Below are 23064 nucleotides of genomic sequence, written 5' to 3'. Positions count from 1 at the left end.
GCATGTATATTGTTGTTGCAGTTGTGGGTTCATTACCTGACTGAATGGTGCACACACTCTTTCACCAGGAGACTATGTCAGGTTTCCAAACTACACTGCTCAAGAAAATTAAGGGAACACTTAAATCACACATTAGATCTTGATGAATTAATTATTCAAGTTGAAAATCTTTAATGATGTATAATTTGTTGGGAATAATGCAAACTCAAATGTGACCTTAAGTATTTATAGTTTATGTATTGAATTTGAAGTTGGCTACGGGTTTTGTCAAAGTCTCTTTCGTTAATTGATTTTCCACTTTGGCATCGAGGTGTGAGGGGGGGGTTGTGATTGGTCGGTGAGCTGCAGAGGGCGGGTGCAGGGCTCTGTCAATCAGAGCCGGAGCTGCGGCAGCTGCGGTCAGTTCACAGCCGGTGATTGAAGCAGGTGAAGCGGCGGAGCTGCGCGGAGAGTCGGCCTCTCCTCTCGGTGTCTGCGGGCGGAGGTCACCAGCCATGTTCGACCTGAAGAAGAGGAACAGTCTGACGCTCAACTGCGGCCGAGAGACGGAGGAGTTCAGGCGAGTGGCCGTGAGACGGAGGGGCCGAGGAGCGGAGGTGGACGGAGGAGCGTCAGGAACAGGTGGAGGAGCTTTTACATTAGAATCTCACTGTGACCCAACTGATCTGGTTCTGTTAGACTGATCTGGTTCTGTTAGACTGAGTCTGGTTCTGTTAGACTGATCTGGTTCAGAATCAGAATCCCTTTATTGATCCAAGATTGGGAAATTAACAGCATTGCAACAGCAAGATAATCAAACAAGCCTGAAAAGTGAAGAATATAAAGTAAAGATAAGTTAAAACAAGATAAATTCTGTTATAAGTTATAGCTTTATTTCTCTGCACATTATCCACAGTACTTATAATATCTGAGTATTAGTATTATTAGATCTGATTTCATGGATGTTGTGATTTAATGCTACAAAATAAATTGAATTACATTTTTTTAACGTATTTCAGAGCAAAAAAGGTTTTTAAGAACTAATGATTCAAAATTTTTCATTAACACTTTTCTGACTTTCTTCTGTTTTTAATATTTTATTACCTAAAGGGATAGTTCACCCAAAAATGAAAATTCGAGTGTGCTTTGGAGGGTGTTGATTCAGTTTCAGGATCGTTTTCAGCCCATTTATATCAATGGTGGAAGACTAAATATGAAGCATTCTGAGAATAAGAACAGTAAGAGCGAGACAGGGCCTTTACCCTCCATGTTGTACCTGGCTTACATGCACTATGGTATGTGTGCAGATATTTGATTTTTACTAGTCACAGTTGGCGCCTGTTAGCCTCTTGTTGGATTACAGCAGAGAAATCTTTTACCCCTGATTCAGCCTGGACTTTGCTTGTGTCTTGAGACCAGAATCCCCCCCCCCCCCCCATAAACATGCAAACACACACGCGAATACACACAAAGCCTTTCTGTTCCCCCTCTGAGGCGGAGCTAGATGTAAGAAGTGCTTGCTCCAATGGTACAGTTAGATGCAAAAGTCAATAGTACTGTCCATCACTACATGATACAAACCATTCTTTTAGCTTGATATGAGGCTTTTTGTAACAGGAGGCAAGCTGATTTTTTCAAACTATTAAGGAATATAAAAGAGCTACTCCTGCTAAAAGTCAATACTGCTTTCATATCTGTGCCTTAAACATGTACAATGTTTTGTTCATTAAATCAATGTCAACTTGAACATATCTTGGGCTGAGACATTACCACCTAATTAGCAGAGAGAGACAACAAATTAATACACATGCGTGATTTCTAGAAACTAACCTGAAAGTATTATTATCTGTTGAGACAAGTGTTGAATGAACCTAACTTGTGAACTTATCATGAAGAGAAAACAGAAGTGAGAAAGCAGAAGTATGATGCTGTTGAGAAAGCAGACTTTGGCTCTCTCTCCACATGACTCACAAATCTGTCACACTTCAGAAAAGCCAGTAGTGAACTGAACTGAGAGGTTTTACATTCTTATACAAGCAACAGATAATCCGTCACATACATGGAAATAAACTGCAGGTAAGAACACAAGCTGTTACACAATTTGTGTGTTGAGGTGAGGATGCCGGTCATGTAATCAGTGCATAGATTTCTAAGGGTGATTAAACAGGAGTCAATACTGTGTCGTGTGTAGTATCTGTACTGTTTTTTTAGTGTCTCATCCCTTTTGGATCAACACAAAATCTTTGCAAACCAAGAATAACACCAGAATGAGTTGTGGGGCTTCTGGACAAGAATAAGACCTTGAGTTGAGTATGTGTGGAAAACTGTTTAGTGATATTTAAATATGGACAGAGTTTTAATGTGCATGTGACATGGCTGAGGAGGAACAAGACCTGTCTAGATCTATGTGCAGCATTCTCTCCTGCGCCCTTCTCATCAACATAACTGATCTGTGGGTTTCCAAATGCAAAGTCTGTAGTGGCGCCTTGTTCGAAACCAGAAAATTTGTTTTTCAATGCAAATGTCCAAGGTTAGAAAATATCGTAGAAAGTGTGTACTGACATTCTTTACTTGGATATATGGTTTAAATAATGACATTGTGTTTCTTTTACTAGTGAGTAGTGGAGTGTGTGGCTCGTACAGCTGTGGCCATGCTTGTGACCAGGTCTGTGGATCAGAACCAAAGTCCAAAGAAGACAAGAAAACGAGCCCAGCTAAAAGATCTCCTTTCAAACCACAAGGTGGGTAAGAGTGCATAAGATGAACAATAAATACTACATCAAAGTCAATAAATAGTTGTCAAATACCATCTTATTATTTGAGATCACATGCAGCTCGTTGGAGTGTTATGGTCAGGCACAACATTGCACTGTGATCACAAATTAGCCACCACACTGTTTATCTCTTTGCAGTGCCTCCTAAACCAGCTCACCTCCAGAGCCCTGTGAGGACAGGAGAAGATCAGTCCCACAGTCCCACTCCAGGAAAATTCCCACCACAACAGCTTAACGACACAGAGTATGAGCAGAGTCGTAACAGAAGGTATGGACTTTCTGTTTCCTGTGTCAGCCCAGCACAGAACTGTCTTGGCTCCCCGAGTCCTGTTAGAGGTGGAGGGAGCCCTTTTTTGAATGGAGTATCAGGACCATATATCAGCCCTGCCCGGTCCCCTCAGGGGATTCCAAGACTCGCAAGCAGTCCAGTTTTAGGATCTCCAAGTCCAGGCAAAAGGAGCATCCAGAACTGTAGCCTGTTGAGGGAAAGAGGGCACAGCCCTGCCAAGTTATCCCCAAGAAACCTTAGCCCTCTCTCAGGAAAACTACGGACCCCCAGTCCCGTGCAGGGGAGAACAGGGAGCTACAGCCCCGCCAAGAACTCCAAGTCCTGGCTAGGACTGCACAGAATCCCAAGCTGCAAGATGGAGGGAGCAGAGAAGAAAACAGGGAAATCTCTGAGTGTGCCCGACTTGATTGTTTACTTGGATGAGAGCAGGTGGAACTTTTTTAATTATTCTACTTCTGTACCTCAATTAACTAAACATCATCACGTAGCATGTATACCATTTTTCAAACATGAATAAACTTTATTTCTGCAGGATTCCCACTGAAAATGTTCAGCGTTCTCCACTGAAACGGCTTCAATCAGCCAACTGCAATGGACCTGCCATCACCGTCAAAGCACCGGCTAACCACAAACTCAATCATAACATAAGTGAAGGTCATCTATCATGCAACAACATAGAGCATTCCCTCAGACAAAATAATGTCTTAGTGCAGGGCAAAGAGAGGCCAATAGTTAATGGGAAGCAAACAAATGAAGAAGTAGAACCACGTAAAATACCCACAAGGTGTGGTTCCAAGTTCTCCTGCCAGTGGAATGAAGCTACTTCACACGAAGGGAGGATCCCTTATGAGTGTATAGGGGAACAAAATGAGGACAAGCAGAGGGAGACGGGAGGAATCAAACCCAAAGATGAGAGCACAGAGCAGAAATTATATAAGATAGCCAATGAGCTCCTGCAGACAGAGAGGGCCTACGTTGCTCGCCTTCACCTGCTCGACCAGGTCAGTGTGGTCATCTATGACGCTCCCTCCATTAATACAAATGATGCTAAAAAAGTCTGAAATTAAATTAAACATTTTCAGTTTTTTCTTCCTTTGTACAAGTGTCAGATACTTTTAGCTCCTGAGGGATAGAGTATTTCTTTAACTGTAAATCTAATGAACATGCTCTGCCTCTGCCTCCCAACACAGGTGTTCTGCTCACGCCTGACAGAAGAGGCAGGTCGAGGCTCATTTCCTCCTGAGGTGATAAGAAATATTTTCTCCAACATTTCCTGCATCTACTCCTTCCACAGCCAGTTCCTGCTACCTGACCTGGAAACCTGCATCACGCACTGGTGGGTCGTCCTCACAAACACAGGCAACATTCAGGACACGCAGACATCACATGTTTTACCTTCCCACTTCCACCACATGCAGGTGTGCGCGGCCAGGCCTGGGTAATGTTATGCTGCAACACGCACCCTTCCTGAGGATGTATGCCGACTACGTGAGGAACTTTGACCAGGCCATGGAGCTGCTGAGAACCTGGATTGAGCGCTCCACTGCTTTCAGAAGCATCATCCAGGACATACAGGTAAGAGACACTCGGCAGGTTATAAATACTATCCAGCTAAAAGTACAGAGGTGTGAACAGGACATCATTTATTCACTGTACTAGAGTCAGGAGGCGTGTGGCAGCCTGACCCTGCAACACCACATGTTGGAACCGGTTCAGAGGGTTCCACGTTATGAAATGCTGCTGAGGGATTATCTAAAGAAACTGCCCGAGGATAATCCCGACTACGAGCTGGCTCACAGTAGGTGCACCGCACCAGTTTCAGTGTCGTTTAACTTCCAGTGTCTCACAATGTGTTCGTCTGTCTCTCAGACCTCATCATGTCTGTAGTGAGCATCATGAAACTCTCCCTTTGTCTCCCTCTCCAGAATCCTTGCAGACCATTTCCATGGCAGCCACCCACTCAAACAGCGCCATCCACAAAGCTGTACGTTACCAATACATACCAAACCATTTACGATTGTTCTAAGTCAGATTTCCGACACAACACATTGATTGTATTATGCTGTCAAAAGTCATTTAAATAACATAGTTGTGCCTGTATACATAGTTATCAGTGTTTTCTCACCATCCTTCCCTGCAGGAGAGCAGGAAGCGGCTGCTGGAAATCTACGAGATGGTTGGAGAGGAGGAAGTGGTCAATCCGACCAATGAGCTTCTCAAAGAAGGTCGCCTGCTCAAACTTGCTGCCAGGAACACATCTGCCATGGAGAGACACCTGTTCCTGGTGAGAACAGGAATGTGTAAACAGAAACAGATGATGACACACAGTTTGTGGATATAAATATCTACCTATATCTATCTATCTTATTTCTATTTCTTTACCTCAATCACACAATTATATTAAACTGCAGGTTTTCTAAGTCGTAGCGATAATAGGGACATTTATAAAGAGAACCCTGTGAGTTTGACCTCATTACCACTTTATCCACAGTTCAACAACTTTCTACTCTGCTGCTCTCCGAAGTTCAGCCTCGTCGGGCAGCGCTTTACTGTTCGATGCAGGATTGGTGTGGATGGCATGCAGGTGCAGCAGACCACCAATGAAGACCACCCGTACACTTTTCAGGTGTCTGGAAAGGAGAGGACCCTTGAGCTGCAGGCCAGGTGTGTTTTCGTGTGTGCTCTACATGTAATGCATGTTAGACAACTGTTACCTCTGCCCAGGTTTACACTTAACACATTTTGTTTCTTTTTTTCAAAGCTCTGAACAAGATCAAGATGAGTGGATTAAGGTACCAAAGTATTTTTATGTTTGGTGCTACACAATAATTGATACATTAATCTGGAAAAGTTTCTGGTTGTACATTTTTTTCTTAAGTCTTATCTGTCTTATCTCCAGGTGATTCAGGAAGCCATCGATGTGTTTCAGAAGAAAAACGAAACCTTCAAATTGGCCTCAAAGGAACTGAATGTAGAAGAAGCAGTAGGTATTTTTTTTATTTGATCAGAAAGAGTTTGCAGTCATTGCCCCAGCCCTGACGTGTGCACATTTTACAGGTGGAGGAACTTGGCCGACGAGCCCCCCGCTGGATCAGAGACAACGAGGTGACCGTGTGCATGAAATGCCAGGAGCCATTCAACGCACTCACGAGAAGACGACATCACTGTCGTGCCTGTGGCTGCGTGAGTGACCAACAGATTTATACTGAAATCATTAGACAAACTCATTTTACCAGAGGACAGTTCAGCAGTGGATTCTCTGATTCTCAGGTGGTGTGTTGGAAGTGTTCGGACAACAAAGTGGCTCTAAAGTATGATGGGAACAAGCTGAACAAAGTTTGTAAAACCTGTTACTCCATCCTGAACAGTCAGAGGGGGGAGGAAAGAATACTAGAGGTGAGCCTGACAGTTGTTTTTTTTAAGATTGAAGGATTTTGTTTTCTAGTCAATGACAATTAAATCTTTTCAACATCTGGGGGGGAATAATTGTGTAGGCGGAAACTGCACTGGCTGGTGAAGACACAAAGGCAATGTAAATTTGTAAAGTGCTCTCTTTCCTTGTGTGTTGCCTCTCAGTCTGAAGCGTCTCCTGTGTCTGGTGACGTTGTAATCAGTGGTTTCCTGCAGTTAGGTGACAACACCAAAACCTGGCAACGAGTGTGGGCTGTGATCACAGGAACTGAACCTCCAGTTCTCTGCCTGTACGCTGTTCCACAGGTATGGATCTCTGGGATTAGAAAAATGTCTGATATGTTAATATTTGATTGTTACTTTAAAGCTTTAATTACATTTTTAAACATATGATTTCATAGTATTTTCAAGCTTTCAGTAATGAAGCCACAGACATGTTTCTATTTGTGTTTCTCTGGTATTTGGGTGAAAGCGTGTTTCTAGACACAGATGTTGCCGCAGTCACTTCTGAGTGGCAAACATGAAAAACAATCACATGGACTCGCCACTTATAAAAAAGGGAAATTGCCCAAATGATGGTTTAAATATTGCTGTTGTGAGATAGACTGCAGACAGATTTTGAAACAAATGGCTGAGTACATGTAAACATGTTATGTATAAAAATCTAATTTCCTGACAAACGTCTTTAGAGAACTGGTGTAATCTTTAAAGTTCTTAATTTCTAACCTGGTATTTACATCCATCCTGAGTGAGGCAATCACAAGTGGTCAGCACCAAGTTCAGGTCTGAACGCACCCAAAGTGTGTGCTGTGAGCCCATCACATAAATCACATTGGGAGGTAGTCTGACTACATTATTTTTGCAGTGTTAATGCAAATGTGTCCTAGGCCACATATGAAGGACCGCCCACTCAGCTGACGTCTTTTACCCACCACAGTTTAAACTCGTTGATTTGTTTGAGGCCACCACCACGATATCAACACTGATCACCACGTAATGACTGATAACATTGTTACTTACTTATTATCTTTCTTCATAGCTGCACACGTTCATTCATTCTGTCCCTCCTGCCTCTGCTCACTCGCTCTTTCGTGCAGACACATCTGTAAACTGGGTAAAAGCAAGTGGTCACAGGGGACACATTCAGGACGTGTTTAGATGCCAGGTGTGAACAGACGACCTTAATGCTGTCCACCTGTGCTCGGATCAGAGGCCAGATGTTAATACCAGGTCTGAACAGGGCCTCTGTTGGGGGGGCTTATAAAGCAAAAAAACGTACAGATTAAAAAAGACAAATGTAGTTTTTCCATATAAATGTTTCCCTGCACAGTTTCAAACTTTGCATCTATGTCCCCTCCCTTTCATCCCCCTTGTGTCTCCAGGATGTGAAGCAGCTGCTCAGTATTCCTCTGCTGGGCTGCAGTGTGGAGGATTCCCCTCAGGAGCTGCAGGGTCAGACGTGTTTCAGGTTAACTCAGAGCAAAACCACCCACACGTTCTCTTGCGACGGTTTGGACCTGAAACAGCGCTGGATGGATGTGCTTAAAGATGCTGAGACGGGCAGGATGCCAGCGCACTCGCCGTCCGACCCTGACATCCCCACCTTTGGTAACGTCAGTGACGGAAGTGTCTCCAGTGGTGAGGAACTAATCATCAGTGGACACAAACATGCAACAGATGAAAAAGCTCATTGACGTTAAAGACAATATTTGTGACCAATGTTTTTAAATGAATGAAAAACTAGAAGTGAAATTCAGACCTGAGAACTGTTTCCTTCACAAGTGGCTGTGCACTTTATTTCTGAAATGATTTGCAGTAAAATAAATAAAGTGAAAGTGTTTTAACATGAGTTGGACTACCCCTTTAACTACATTGTTTACTTTGTACAGGATGTGTAAGGCAATACACTGAGTTCTTTTCTGACAGTGGAACACCTAGGATTTCAGTGACACACGGAGGCTCAGTGGGATCGTAATCGTTTTACAAAACACATTCAACTGATCCCATTTGTTCACAGATAATTACAGCCACTGGAGTATTTACACTGAAAAACATTTACAGCTAAACAACATAAACTAAATAAAAAGATTTTAAAAATGACATGGATAAGAATCACTGTAAAACAGATAATGACTTGGGATGTTCTCCATCACAAACTTCTTGTTTCAGATAATGTATTTTACAGCATACTATACTTCATGTGCAAATGATTAAATTAGTATTCTTGAGGAATTTCCCCCTGACCATGGACCTTCTGCTAATTTACTCAAATAAACCTGATCAATGAATGAATGCAGGCTGAGATTAAAGATGTCTCATAAAATGAAGACATTTCTAAAAGCTGCATGGTTCTTTTTTTAAATAACTTCAGGTTTATGGGACATTACTGTCACTTGCTCATCAACTGTTCACAGCACCAAGTTGTTGGGGATAAAGTTGCGATAGCCATCCAGCACTGAAACGATAACTACTGAGTCAGTAGCTAGATGGTAAATTATGAGGCTCCCTTTGTCAAGAGCTGCTGAGGAGCTAAATCATTGATGGAGGATGTGACACTGATATTTTTGGCGAGCGCTGGTGTAATTATAGTTATTTGCTTGTGTGTTTACACCATTAAAAGGTTAGTAGCAGCTGGTGTTGCTGCCAATCTAAACATTTTGGCCCCTTAGTGGTCTATAAATTATTTATGCACCTTCTTAAAATTGCAATAACACAAACCCAGTTTTGTTTGGTGACTTGTGTGAAATGGGAACAGGCTGCAGACTAAACATTAAAACTTTTAAATGCAGTTCTATAGTCACCTGTCTGTCTGGGTTTCTGTCTTGAAATTCCCGACAGCAAAGAAACTTCTCCTGTATCAACAACACAGTAAGATACTCTCCGGTTTTACTGTTGAAGGAATTCAAAATACCTTAAAGAACAGTGGCACGCTGGGGTGTTCTTTGAAAATATGCACTGCTAAAAACAAGATCTCTTCTGCACTTGGCTGCATGATTGTTGTTCAAAAATCAAGTTTGTGTCTATGACATAAAATAACTGGACCTCTGAGAAAAACACTAAACATTGTTCTGACTCTGTAACAGCTTATTCTGAAATCCCAGCTGACAGAGTGCGTACAAGCCATCTCCACCTGCCTTTACCTGCTGGACATCATTAGGAATCTGATTTGGTTTGAGCACAGGTTAAAAAAAAAAAAGGATTATCTTTCGTCATGACGTTACATTTAAAGACTGGAGAAGCCAAATCCATCAACTGGTCGTTTTCCACTTTTAACAGCAGTGGTTACAGACATGGATCTTGAAGACGAAGGCGGTTTGACCTGATTTGGAAATAGAGGTTTAAAATGGGATGTCTAAATCCAGCACTTGATACCAGGATAGCAAAACAGCATTAAACACAAAGGAGAAAAAAGATTATTTACAGATAGCCTCTCTTTCACTTTTAAACATTAAGCATCATCACACGTTTTGTTCAAATACTTCATCTTACACATCTTCTCTTCTGTCCTTCAAATGAAATGCTTGTACCGTACGTTCCCCAAAGAATTATTCCTGCTGTGGAATCCATCTCCACTGGGAGTTTATCTCCATCGCTGGGTGATGAGAAGGAGGACAGGGAGGTGAACGACAGAATAAGTCATACCAGAGACGTTTCTGGAGGCTCACAGGGTCCTGAAGACTCCAGGACGCCAGTAGGCGCAGCACGTGGAGCCGTCTGGAGGCAGATCAACTCCCTTCTTAAATCCAGCAGTGATGAAAAGCGGAAAAACAGTTGGGCCGTCCGTTCTGACTCAGCTGCAGCAGAGCTGTTCGGATACCAGCAGGGTGTCGTAGCCATAGATCTCCAGCAGGTGGAGCAGGAAGAGCCTGTCTCCGTGAGGATCCAGACCCATGGCCCTCACGCTCTCTTGGGTCAGAGTGGGGTCGGGGCTTCCCGCCACCTCGCTCAGGGTCTGGAAAATCCGGTTGTTCTGCTCCAAGAAGAACCTGGGAAAGATAAGAATGAGAAAGCAGGTGGGTCAGGTCACTGGGTGACACAAAACCTGATGGAAGGACGGGACATGGGCCAAGAAAGAACATATTAAGATTGACATCCTTGTATACCTTTTTTGTTAAAAAGCAATTTGAAGTTATCGTTTAATTGTTTTATTCGTCCATATTTGCATCTCAGAAAACCAGATGACACCTAAGTACAGCTAATGGGTTTAGTTTACACAGATGTTGTATGCAATCTATCCTATAAACATTTTAAAATTAAAAGAAGGAAACATTTTTAGATATATCCTATTGCTATTTAATAAGCCAACAAATATTTAGGTTTTGACTAATCATAGGAACAATCAAGAGAATATAAAATTATTAAAAGAATCAATAGCTGCAGCCCTTTCTTTAACAATGTGAGATCATTTTTCAAGCACTTTCACTGTTTTCCCTGGAAACAATTCATGGATCCTGATGAAAGAAATCCGGCACATTTAGGAGCTTGGTGCAGCTTGGTTGAATTCTAAGGGGACTGTTGGTGGAGGTATGCGCTCTACTCAGTGTCATTCAAGTTCAAATCCCTGTATTCAATAACCTGAGTAAAGCACAGGAAATCAGACGTAATAACTGAGAAGACTGTGAGAGGATGAGAGTGGTATGTGGAGTCGGTCAGACTCATTACTTCTTAGATTCAATTTTTAGTTTCATGAAAACATCAAGTTATTTCAGTGGTTGCTGCTTCACCAGCTGTTGAATGAATCATGTTGTACTTACAGAATAAAGAGATCCTCCTCACTGGACACACAGTCTCCATTCTCCTCCTGGGAGTACAGCAACATCTGCCTACTCACACACACACACACACACACATGCACTGGTGATGATCTACCTACAACTATTAGGTTATACATTCTTTGCAAAAGTTGAGGTCATGTATTTATCTGTGTATAAATCAGCAGTTTGCTGTGCAAGGATAAAGCTGCTTGTTCTAGAATTCAGTTATTACTCAAATGTTAAAGTAATTTCCTGGAAAAAGTGCATTTTTGTACTGATTTATACACATTTCCTGTAGCAGGGGAAATTATGGGATAAGTGGAATTGAAAATAAACTGCAGCACGAGTGTTCATGGTGATAAAGGAGCACCTCACCCAGTACAACAGTGTGGCTCATTGACATGCTTTTATTATTTGTTGGTCAACGATGGAGTGAAGTACATCAAAATGTGGCTACGCAGGAAATATGTTTTGGTTTTTTAAAAAGATTTGTTGACAGTAAGAAAAATATGATACCCTGGTGATTAATGTAAATGTTAAGCAGTGGTCATGTTGTTTTACACACCTCTGCTCTGTGAGCTTGCGATATTTCTCCCGGTCTGCGGTGCTGAGGCGGAGCAGAGGCTTCAGGCCGTCTCTGTAGGTTTTTACATTCTGATTGTCTACATACACGTCATAGAGATCCTTCTTCTCCTCAAATATCTTCTCAGTTGTACCTACACGTACAAACACACACACACAGGATCCATCAGTTTCCAGATTCTGGAGATGCTAGATGACGGATATTAAACTCTTTTATCCACAAAAATATTGAGCCTGTTTCTCGTATCCACTCACATGCTACATAGGAGAGCTCGTTCTCCAGGGCGCTGATGTCGGCCACATTAACGTAGAAGAAGGGGCGGAACTCGGGCACGGCCACGCTGACCCCAGGGATGGAGATGTTCGCCAGGCAACAGCAGCAGTACACTGAGGGGGTGCGGAGAGGGATATTAGTCACAAATGATGCACGAGTGTGGGAGAGAGAGAGAGAGAGGGAAAAATGTAAATGTGTGCACAACGTGTGAGCTGTTCAACACAGATACAGCCGGAGAGGAAATGCATGTATGATGATGTACAATTTACTTTGCAGGATTGCAATAAAAACATTGGATTTTCGAACAGACCCAGGATCAGCCTCTGCAGATATGTGCACTCTCCAATCACCCTTCTACTTTCAAAAATGTCAAACACTGTTATTAAACGTCTGTTCTAACACAGATCTGTGTTTCTCACCCCTGTAGCAGACCACCCCCACGGGAGGGGGGGAGAAGATGAGGATGCGTCTGCGGAGGAGAGCCAGTTTCCACAGCACCATGATGTGCTCGCCAAAGAAGCGGATGAACTGGGACATGCAGCCTGCGGGGTGGGTGATCTGGTCCGCACGTATACACACAAAGAGGCACTCAGGGTCAATGAGTCATATAATATATGAACACACTCAGGTCAGACACAATAGCTGGTTGGAAAACCTCCTCCTACCTTCATCTCAGGGTGCATGCTGTGGTTAAGTGCAGCTCCCCAGGCAATGGCTGGACACGCAGTAACAACACCATCTCCACTAGGGGGCAGGAGTGCTCTTTTGTCCTCATAAAAAGCCTCTAGTGGGGAGTAGTGGCCTGGGGACTGGAGTTGGAGCCTGAGGCAAGAGATAAGATAACATGGAAAGAGAGTGAGAAGAGACAGGAACTAAAACTAAATTAAAGACACATTAAACATCACGTAAGTTGCAGTTGCAGGCATTGCACTTGAAAAGAGGACAGACAAATTTGAGGAAATATATTGTTTATATATTGTTTGCTTTATACACATGAAAATATACAAGGCACAAGGCAAAAACGGCTTTCTGATGTATACATCATCTTCATCACTGAGGGCCCTTTAGATTTGAAACAGGAGAAGTAAAGTGCTGTGTACGTGTGGTTCACACAAATATAATTAATGCAGACAGTGTTTTGTCAAAACAAATCGTCAGCTGCAGCCCTTTGTCATACAAATGAATCTGTGGCCTGGAAACAGACTGGACTGAATTCAGCTTCCATCCATATGCAGTGGCCTGGACGACACACTGGGGGAACTACTGTATGCAGCTGCACGCCACAGCTACGACTATGACTACAGAAATGTGACACAAAATAATGTGTCGAACTGTTATATCCACCGGGGATCGAGGTATTTTTCAAATCGGCTGCTATAAAATATCATAATATTGTGAAAATACTGTAGCTCGGATCACAATTTTGAAAAGCAACTTGATGCCACATAAATATTATATTTATAGATTTTCAACAAAGAAAACACCACAGTCCAACATCCACACCCAACACATATACATGTAATACCAAAGAGAAGGGGAAACAGCCATGAGGTTTAAAGATTTTTGAAAAGAGGTTTAGGTTACTTCATCTTTAGTTATTCAATGTTTCATTTCCTACAGGGGTCATTTTTGTCTATATAATATAAAGATGTACGACATTACAGCTCCTCAAAACTGAAGCCAGTGTCATGGTCGCCCCCTGGTGGCTGGCTGTGGTATAGGTCATGAACCCTGCCACCTCCATGTTCATTGAAAAGCATAATTGGCCTTTCTTTGATAAACCAATAAGTTCCATTAGCTGCAGGTACCAAGAGAAGACAAATATTCAGGCTAAAGAAAAGAGGGATAGAGCGAAAAAGAGAGAAAAAGGGTGAAAGTCTCCATAAATCCCTTAACATCTTAATCACCTCATGACCAACAGAGAGCCCTTTATATAAGAAACAGACGTTGGCATGGCAGTCAGCAGATGGGGAATCTGGAGCGAACCACGCGGGGAATGATGAGTGAGGAGCATGACCGTGAGAGAGAGTGGGAACTGTGTGAAGGGGGGAAAAGAGGAGGATCAGGGAGAGGGAGGGAGCGGGGGGAGGGGGGGGACTGGACATAGAGAGGGCTGTGTTTAAAAGGCCACTGAGGAGAAAGTGTGACAAAACTTCAGATGTAGCACTGAAGTGCACAGACCAGCAAAAGAATGAACGGGGTGAGAGGATAATGGAGGAGAGTTGTTACTGGAGGAGATCAATGTTGTCAGGAAGAGAAAACATCTCAACAACTATTGTCAGAACTATGATCTCGACTTCATTTGAAAAAGTCAAGTCAGTAAAATGCCTTTCACAATGAAATCAATCAGAGTTAATTTTTTAACTCACTGTTTTCTACATCTAGGTTCAGCATAGCCACAGCCATGATAGCTACACATTTGATTTTCATACAGAATGCTGAGTTCGAGTGTAATCAAATAAAGTGGATTCAATAATCGTAAGTCAATCTCTTTTTTGTCGAGACTGGAAAATTTGATGTCAAGTTCTCGTTGGTCACAGGAGTCGTACGTTTATGACACAATCACAGTTCTATTCTTGTTGACTCATTCATTTTTTTTTCTTTTGATGAGTCTAGGATTTTACAAATACAGAAACATTTATATTATCCAGTCTTTGTTTGTCAAGTGACCCCAACTAATTATAAGTAGCACTCAAATAAGTCAGGGATTAATCATTTCAGAGACAGATAGACAGATGGATAGATGGATAGATAGATAGATAGATAGATAGATGGATAGATGGATAGATGGATAGATGGATAGATAGATAGATAGACAGAATTAAAAATCTATGAACAGACATGGATGGATGGATAGATAATACTAATACCATACATATATTAAAAAACATTGTATATTAGTGCAAGTCAAGTGAATATATAGTATATAGCACAAACCTATAAAGATCAAATGTGATATGTGATGTGATGAATAAAAAGTCCAGAGTCCACTCTGTTGATCTTCTTACCTGACCTGGTGCTCCAGGAAGCTCATGTAGCGGTAGAGCAGCGTGTAGGAAGGAGACAGGATCCCCACCGACTTCATCCTCGCCCCCCTCTCCACCGTGCTCTCCACCGCCATGTTGGCAAAGCAGGCCAGGCCGAAGTAGCAGCCCTTCCGGAAGTATCTGTGGACGCAGGGGGAGAGAGAGACAGACGAAAGCATGAGTCAAGAAAAGTAGTGAACCTGCCAGATGGCTGTGCCAGGCAGGCAGCACTATGTGATGTTCTGTCCTGCCAGAAGGGAAACATGGGGCCGCATCCCAATACTCACAACTAGCCTCCTGCACTTGCTTGTTTGCACGCACGCACACACCAACACACTTACATAAAGTCTGTGGTGACTCGGTGGGAGCCGCTGGCGATGGCCTTGAACTCGACTCCCTCCAGGTCCATGTCTTTGGGCAAACACCACTCCAGCATGTTTCCTAACACACACACACACACACACACACACACACACACACACACACACACACACACACACACACACAATAAGAGATACTAACAAAACACACATGCAAGCTGCTACAGAAACAGACGGTAAATGCATCATAATTTAATTTCCTCTTTCATGCAACTGGATTCATTCTTCAGAATCCATTGTGTCAGTTGAGGAGTGACGCTCGAGAGGCAGCTGAGCAAATACAGTCTGATAGGAGCAGGGACACAGAGACTGTGACTCAGCCTGTGCGGTTGTTTTAATCTAATCACTAGCTACGAATATCAGTCTGTGGAGTTTCTGCAGAGATGTGCGCATATTAGTTTTCAAATGACGGCTGCAGGTCTGTATCATCCACTGAGACTTTATATAAGCACCTGCAGCTGAACCCCATAGATGCTCTACTGCACATTTGACAGCTGAGATTGACTTGAAGTGTTGAGCTGAAAGTATCGTGCAGTGCTACAGGTGTTAACTGTGCAGAGGGACCATCATTAAACCACTTAGTTCAAAAATGAGTTGATGTAAAATCAACCACAGGACGATTTGCTCTGATTTGTGATGCATCTTGATAACTTAAGTCTGTAAGAAATGATTTTGAAACGAATATTTATTATTAAAGGTGCAGAGCTTTATAAAGTTTAATGTTTAAGTTTCATTGCTTCAAATTGAACTATGAGCCTTTTCTCTTCTCATTTCCTGTCGAATCTGCTCATGTTCCCTCTCTTTCTGAAAATACATTTCCAGGAGAGTTCCAGGTGTTTTTCCTGAGAATTCAGGGGAGCAATCGCTCAAAAATGTAACAGTAAGCATGGTACAGATACATTTATCCCCATTTAACCTCCTTTTTTTATGATGCAGGGTTAATGATCAAGAGGCTCAATGACAGGTGATGGCAACATCCATCATTAATCCCTGTGCAATCGTGAACATTGTACTTGAATTGTGTCACTTCAAACACTGACTTATACACATATCAACTTCAACCTTTGACAAAAAATGAGAATGCTCTACATCTATAACAATTTCAAAATGTAGCACATTCCCCATGAAAGGGTTGTTTAACAGGTAATGTTGTAATGGTTTGTTACGTACACCTCTAGTAGCCAGGAGAGTTACAGGAGAGGGCAACCCTTTCATACTGCACAGCTTCTTATCAACAGTGGGTTGAATTTCAAACAAAATACAAGCTGAAGTTTGCTTAGGCATAAGTAATTGCAATGGTGGCAATAAATCCCAGGACAATTAAGATTATTTGCAGGACATTGACATTTTCATTAATTTCCAGTCCAATTAATGTAATCAAAACTCCTCACTAAATTTCCAGATGTTTCAAGATGCGTGCAGTGAAAGCATTTCTACTTTCTAATCGATTAATAATGTATGTGCTTCAGGGTGTCTTTCTCCTTTAAATGAGCACGCGTGCTTCCTGTGTGGAATACTTATGTTAATAGTCCATATCCAGCAACATATAATATTTTTTGTGAAATCTACTCATGCATTTGCACAAGTTGTTACCAATTATATTTTGATGCTGCAGCAGAAAAGCATCCTTCCTTTATAATTAACATTTGGGCGACATTTGGTGTGGCACCAGCTCGTTAGCGGACAGAAAGCTCCATGGTAACAGTGTTGAGTGTACAGATCAGGAATTGATTCAGCTAATCTACCTTGAGTCTCATTTGTGTTTTCTTAGAATTAAGGCCTTTGATTCGAATCCATGATCAGACAACATGGTGGTAGTGATGATGGAGCATTTGTGATACTATCAGACAAAACAAATGTTTTATATAAAGCATCATTTAAAGCAGATCATCATCCTCATCTCCTGTAGTCTGACATTCTGCAACATCTCACAGTACCCAGCTCCACCCTGCAGGACCCATCCAGCCATCTTTTCCTCTATGATACTTACATTGCAGGTGTCTTCACTGGCTACTGTTTCATCCTGTCCTCAAAGTGCCCCTCATTAAAAATGTATAGGGCAGCTCTGCAGAAACCAGCTGATTGATTTCCTTCACTGAACTCCCCCTGTCTCTGTGACACGTCTGATCTGTAGTTAGGCTCCGGAGGATGACATGGCTCTTATAAGATGTCTGTAAACTTATGGCCAGGTCAGGCAGAGCCACACCTGTAGGAGAGAGGCTCTGCAGACTTGGTACAAACATGCGCTGATCATCTCACACTGATCTGACTGAGGCAGGCTTCATCTATTCCCTCCCTTTTTATATAAGTCTCATCATGTCACTGCATGTTCTGTGTGATTCTATGATGCACTCATCATGGAATCAAGCACATTTGTGTCTCACCTGATCTGGTGTTGAACGCGACCACAAAAACCGACACAATCTGGTCCTTCTCCTCCCATTTCACCATCCTGTCCTCCAGCGACACCTCCCCGGGTCCCGAGTCCGACAGATGCTCCTCATCGTCGGGTCGCAGCCCCTCATCCCTGCCCGCTGGGGCTCCGGAGGTCGTGGGAGGGGTGCCGCAGCCGTCTGAGGCTGACCTGCAGGGAGCGAGACCCCCCGGACCGCTGCTCCACCCAAACACCGGCGCGGAGCATCCCGGGGTGGCGCGGGGGTTGGAGGGGCTCGACAGTCGGTCCTTGGCGGGAGCCGGCGCCGCGCCGCCGGGCTTCTCCGCGGACGGAACCTCCTCCCAGTCCAGCAGCGGGGCTCGGTCCGACCGCTCCACCATCCTGTCGGCGGTCCCGCCTCGTCAGTCTCGCCGCGGATCGTTAATGATGTCTCAGCCGCTGACGGGCGCCAGATCCACCCGTGGATGATCGCCGCTCAGAACAGGTCCCGCATCATCACTATAAACTGCTCCGAACGGCTGAATAAAGCATCAAATGTGGCGTTCAGCGGAGCAGCTTTTCTCCTCCAGCCTTAAATCTTTCCAGTGTGGAGCGATAATAAATGAGATGCTGCTCAGAGACGGCTTCGTCTAATGGAAGCTGCATTCAAAACAGCTCAGCAGCCGCTGTCACGGTGCCTTCGCTGATAAAGAACAGCTGTGGAACATCACTGAACACGGATCCGTTTTGGCTTCTTGAACGCACCCCGAACTACAGCGTCGGACCGATCTTGTTTTCACGAGCCGCACTTTCGATGAAAAGATGAACGTTTGAATAAAAGCGTTGCACTCAAAAACCACGTGTGCTAAAAAAACCCAGACAATCAATGTCCTGTCAGAATATCTCCAGTTTATTTGATCTGCAGCCGTTGTTCACTCATATAGTTTAACAGGTCATTTTGAATGTGTCGAATGTTGCGAAACAAAATATAAGGCCGAGTTGGTGACGTTGTTCAGCGACACGTCAACCACACGGAAGAAGAAGAAGAAGTGGGTGTCTGTGCTGCACCTGCGTTTCTGATCCAAGGAGCTCAGCCTCGTCGAAATGGGTCAGTGTTTTTAATAATGGTTGAGAACACGGGAATGTGTCGTGTTCCATCTTCATCATACATGTATGAATCGTCAGCTACCGTTATTTTTTAATTCACTTAATGCGCTGTTCGACTGCTGCTAGCTAGGCTAGCATTAGCAACTTAAAGTAAATACCGTATGTTTTCTGTAATCCCTGGTGTTTCGGTGTGGACCGTTTACTTCACGTTTTCTACATAATCTAATCATCTGAGCTGATTTGAAATTGTTCCACGTCATTGTCATGAGAATCACTTGACAGTTTCCCAGTCAGTTCAATCCTGACATGGCTACTGCAGCTAAGCTAAACTCGGCTATCATGCTCAACCACCTGGGTGATACTCGTTGACAATTATCAGCTTTCAGTCTTGTACTACTTGTCCTCCAGACGTTTTAGTGAATATTCTGTATGTTTATAAGAAGTCAAAACGAGAAGTGATGCATTAGAAAACATCATTAGTTACTACAGCTACTAATTGATGTGTTGTACCGGATACAACTTAGTTAATGATGAAGCATGCGCATGTAATTCCTAATACCTAAGTTCATAAATGATCTAAGGTGCATTTTCTATCCATACGCAAATCAATATCTACTTTTCTCGGCATTAAACGTCTGTATTCTTTTCTCCAGGTGGTTTCTTCTCTAATCTCTTCTCAGGCCTCTTTGGCACCAGGGAGATGAGGATTCTGATCCTTGGTTTGGATGGTGCAGGAAAGACCACCATTCTGTATCGGCTACAGGTTGGAGAGGTGGTCACCACCATCCCCAGTATGTACCACTTTGCCTTAGTATGGTTTCTTTATTTCTGTCCTTGTCTCAAACGTCAGATGCACTTTTTTTCAATTGCACAAATGGTGTATGTACAGAAATTAAAGAATGAATTGCACTGATCAGGCAACTGGTAGGCAAATACTGTCACAGGCTTGTCAAACACAAATAACCTGCCAGCTCAACATTCCAGTTTGCCACAATACAATTTTGAGCTGGATGGAAAAACAAGTTTAACTGGATCTAATGAAACAAATTGAATTACAGCTCATTTAGACTGCAGTGACAACATCAACCCCTTCACCACCACTGTACGGCACAGGATAAGAGAATCTTCGAGAAGAACAAATATAATTGAGGAAGTTTAGAGCAGCAGAATCAGAATTGATCCATAACGACATGTCATAGGTTGAAGGCCTGAAAATGTAGATGTGCAAGTTTCACAGCGTTACTTGTCTCAGGCAGCCATTCAGTGGGTTCGGCTGTGGCATCACAAACATTTTCTTAGACATGCTGCGTCACTTCTGTTTGTCAGGTTTCTCATTTGCGAATATTTATGGACAGAAAACTATAGATTTTAAAATAAAATTAACCGTGACACATTCTGCATGCATTACAGTGGTTGATCTTAATTAGATACAGATTTCTTTATAATATTGGTATCTGTGTTTCTGTTTGTCTATAAAAAAACTTATTTTAAAGAATAAATGATGCAGAAAACGTGCGTAAATGTGTTTGGTTATACTTGTGCTTATTTTTTATTTATTTTTAATACATTATATGCTGAAACTTTAAAATCAAGCCTCATTTCGATTAAAAATATGTATATTGTATCAGAAATTCTTTTACTTCACGGAGGTGAGAATCCGGCTCAGGTTCTGTTCTGTGTCCTTACTGCATTTGGGAACTTTCTCTCCTCACAGCAATCGGCTTCAACGTCGAGACAGTCACATACAAGAACCTGAGGTTCCAGGTGTGGGATCTGGGAGGACAGACGAGTATCAGGTAGGTGGAGGAAGTAGCAGATTGCAGCTCCCAGGAGTGTGTGAATGAGAGGAAATTAATTAACGTGGAGCAAGAATGAAGCTCTAAACAGCTGTTTGCTCTGTCAGCACCAAGGAGATTAGGTAGAAACAGACAAATCAGTTTTCCTACAGCACATTTGAGATTTTCAATATTGTACATAACCATGCAATCATTAACGTTACTCAGTTTTATTAATTTAATCTATGTTCACATTTTAACACTCACCACTCGCTCTTTGATGGACCTCTCCTCCTCTCTCTCCGATTCACAGGCCCTACTGGAGATGTTATTACTCAAACACAGACGCTGTCATCTACGTCGTCGACAGCAACGACCGTGACAGGATGGGCATATCCAAGTCTGAGCTGGTGGCCATGTTGGAGGTAAGAGGACCAACACTCCGCTACAACCAAAATGCATTGCACCAATTTTTTTTCATCAGAGAATCATTGTGCCAGTGATGCACTTGGGTTCAGAGTGAAATTTCTTGACAACTGATAGATTCCAAAACAAAGGATCAAGTCTAATCTGAGGACACCCTTTATCTCTGCTGCCACTGTGATGTCACATCATCCATTGTCAGACACTAGTACATTGTGACAAAACAATAGTAATGTTTCTATTACATTTGTTTTGGATCATCTTGGTACTGAGATCAAATTAGCTGTTAATTAAGGCTTTGCGATTAAAATGTCCTAATAGAACTAATTGTTAATACTTTATCTAATGTAATTTTTGCATCCTTTGTGCAGGAGGAGGAGCTGAAGAAAGCGATCCTGGTGGTGTTTGCCAACAAGCAGGACATGGATCAGGCGATGACACCCACCGAGGTGGCAAACGCTCTGGGCCTCCCCGCCCTCAAAGACAGAAAGTGGCAGATTTTCAAGACCTCGGCCACGAAGGGCGTCGGCCTGGACGAGGCAATGGAATGGTAGGCTTTACTACACTTGTTATACAGAGAAATAAGAATAAATTCATTATTATTCAGTGGGCAATCAAGCCGTGTGGACTACAAAAAAAGATTATGAAAAGTCTATGAAGTTGTTTCCACTACAGCATTCACTATGAGCTGATAGTAGTACATCTGATATGTAGTACATCTGATAAGTAGTACATATTGCACAACATGTTATCTATCCTAAGTTTGCCAAGGCTCAGTTATGTTTACTCTCCGTCTGTCCCTGTAGGTTGGTGGATTCCCTGAAGAGTCGGCAGTAAAATTCTCCCCCACCCTCTCTGTACATACTCCTGACCTTTGACCCTTCTACATGACGCCTTGTGACTGACCTGCCCCTCCCCCCCATCCCCATGTCCCACTTACTTTTGGACCAGTGATTGCACTCCTGCCCCTCCTTCACCCACCTCATACCCACCTGAAGCCTTGGCCAAGCCCTCCCAATGCCTTCCAAGCCTGGAACTAAGAAGCAAGGGCTGCAGTAAAGTCTGGACTGAGCAAACATACATGTACACACACTACACCCATTTTTGTACGTTTTGGTAAATGCCGCCAAGTGTCAGTTGATGGTTGAATAACACCTGTGGACAAACGTTGCTACCTTTATGAATCCATTTGTTATAGTGTAGACCTTGAATTAAGTTATTGTGAATGAATAGGAATCAATAAATGAGGCTCTGTGAAAGGCCTGTGCACTCCTCTGTAATGTCTCTGAAAGAAGCGATCACCAGACACTGCATCTGTTTACTTAAGCTAATAACAGGCACCAATGTAGGTGAAAATAATGCCATGGAGATCCAGAAGGAGGCAGCATTTTCCTCAATTCAGCACAAACAGCTCAAGAGGTCCAATAGTGCAAATGTTTGTCTCACTCCCGGGCAACCAGAGACATTACCATCGAGAAGAACTCCATGTCTGTGTTTATTGTAGCAAATATAAAAGCCAATGACGGATAACTACTGTAAACCTTCTGCCGATCTGGTTTAAATGACAAAAAAAACTATTTGGCTTCATATTTGTCAACATCTGCTACGTGTCCTCGAGCCACGTGTTACTGCAGCCTGGGCTAGTTTTGTATTAGTCAGGCAGATGCACTGATATGGATTTCTATTTTTTTCTTCCTGTTTATTTGTTGTTCCCAATTTTTAAAAGAAACAATGTAGTTAAGTGGTTAAAACCTTTTTTTCCCCCCCATTGAAATCATTGAGTTGGGCTTTGGCATATTAGTCATTTAGTTACTGAACGAACACTAACTGTATGCTCAAAGATTTTTGGTGGCATATTTATATCTGCTTGTACAGTGACAATGATTCTGAGTAAAGATTGCTATCAGTGATTGCAC

At 42.7% G+C, this 23064-nt stretch overlaps 3 protein-coding genes across 7 annotated transcripts; 2 read left to right on the top strand and 1 right to left on the bottom strand.

Moving 5' to 3' along the window:
• Positions 1–336: 336 nt before the first annotated feature.
• LOC109632731 (FYVE, RhoGEF and PH domain-containing protein 4-like) lies at positions 337–8302 on the top strand. 5 transcript variants are annotated; one of them, XR_011240228.1, is made up of 16 exons: positions 337–621; positions 2595–2720; positions 2892–3471; positions 3575–4043; positions 4233–4378; positions 4461–4617; positions 4702–4840; positions 4968–5026; positions 5183–5326; positions 5534–5706; positions 5804–5834; positions 5942–6029; positions 6100–6225; positions 6313–6438; positions 6670–6759; positions 7836–8302. XR_011240228.1 is itself a non-coding variant. In XM_020092161.2 (16 exons), exons 1-16 carry the CDS (start codon positions 495–497, stop codon positions 8145–8147), a joined length of 2889 nt encoding a protein of 962 aa, XP_019947720.2. In that variant the 5' UTR covers positions 340–494; the 3' UTR covers positions 8148–8302. The 5 variants fall into 5 exon arrangements, 3 of the variants coding, with proteins under 3 accessions (XP_019947720.2, XP_019947718.2, XP_069376467.1); XR_011240227.1 differs by having other exon boundaries at positions 338–621; positions 6619–6759; XM_020092161.2 differs by having other exon boundaries at positions 340–621; positions 5942–6025.
• Positions 8223–18582, bottom strand: LOC109632733 (DENN domain-containing protein 11-like). The gene is made up of 9 exons (XM_020092164.2): positions 17854–18582; positions 15431–15530; positions 15072–15230; positions 12729–12885; positions 12483–12621; positions 12045–12176; positions 11773–11923; positions 11208–11276; positions 8223–10439 (listed from the first exon to the last, which is right to left on the bottom strand). Exons 1-9 carry the CDS (start codon positions 18242–18244, stop codon positions 10244–10246), a joined length of 1494 nt encoding a protein of 497 aa, XP_019947723.1. The 5' UTR covers positions 18245–18582; the 3' UTR covers positions 8223–10243.
• Positions 18583–18790: 208 nt separating this feature from the next.
• On the top strand, positions 18791–23063 carry arl1 (ADP-ribosylation factor-like 1). The gene is made up of 6 exons (XM_020092165.2): positions 18791–18951; positions 19604–19741; positions 20665–20746; positions 21039–21150; positions 21520–21698; positions 21955–23063. Exons 1-6 carry the CDS (start codon positions 18948–18950, stop codon positions 21983–21985), a joined length of 546 nt encoding a protein of 181 aa, XP_019947724.1. The 5' UTR covers positions 18791–18947; the 3' UTR covers positions 21986–23063.
• The last annotated feature ends 1 nt before the right edge of the window (position 23064 follows it).

The sequence above is a fragment of the Paralichthys olivaceus genome, chromosome 23 (assembly GCF_024713975.1).
Source record: "Paralichthys olivaceus isolate ysfri-2021 chromosome 23, ASM2471397v2, whole genome shotgun sequence".
Classification (NCBI taxonomy): domain Eukaryota; kingdom Metazoa; phylum Chordata; class Actinopteri; order Pleuronectiformes; family Paralichthyidae; genus Paralichthys; species Paralichthys olivaceus.
This window is presented reverse-complemented; position numbering and strand designations above follow the sequence as displayed.

What these genes read in the sequence shown, in the direction of transcription:
- LOC109632731 (XM_020092159.2), top strand. Translation starts at nt 495, where the DNA reads ATGTTCGACCTGAAGAAGAGGAACAGTCTGACGCTCAACTGCGGCCGA. An exon ending in GCCTTCACCTGCTCGACCAG is followed by an intron (nt 4,044 to 4,232) that starts GTCAGTGTGGTC and finishes CTCCCAACACAG; the next exon opens with GTGTTCTGCTCACGCCTGAC. An exon ending in AACTGAATGTAGAAGAAGCA is followed by an intron (nt 6,026 to 6,099) that starts GTAGGTATTTTT and finishes CACATTTTACAG; the next exon opens with GTGGAGGAACTTGGCCGACG.
- LOC109632733 (XM_020092164.2), bottom strand. Translation starts at nt 18,244, where the DNA reads ATGGTGGAGCGGTCGGACCGAGCCCCGCTGCTGGACTGGGAGGAGGTT. An exon ending in GGGGGTGGTCTGCTACAGGG is followed by an intron (nt 12,177 to 12,482) that starts GTGAGAAACACA and finishes GCACCCCCTCAG; the next exon opens with TGTACTGCTGCTGTTGCCTG. An exon ending in CGCAAGCTCACAGAGCAGAG is followed by an intron (nt 11,277 to 11,772) that starts GTGTGTAAAACA and finishes GTGTGTGAGTAG; the next exon opens with GCAGATGTTGCTGTACTCCC.
- arl1 (XM_020092165.2), top strand. An exon ending in AGCTGGTGGCCATGTTGGAG is followed by an intron (nt 21,151 to 21,519) that starts GTAAGAGGACCA and finishes TCCTTTGTGCAG; the next exon opens with GAGGAGGAGCTGAAGAAAGC. An exon ending in CTGGACGAGGCAATGGAATG is followed by an intron (nt 21,699 to 21,954) that starts GTAGGCTTTACT and finishes CTGTCCCTGTAG; the next exon opens with GTTGGTGGATTCCCTGAAGA.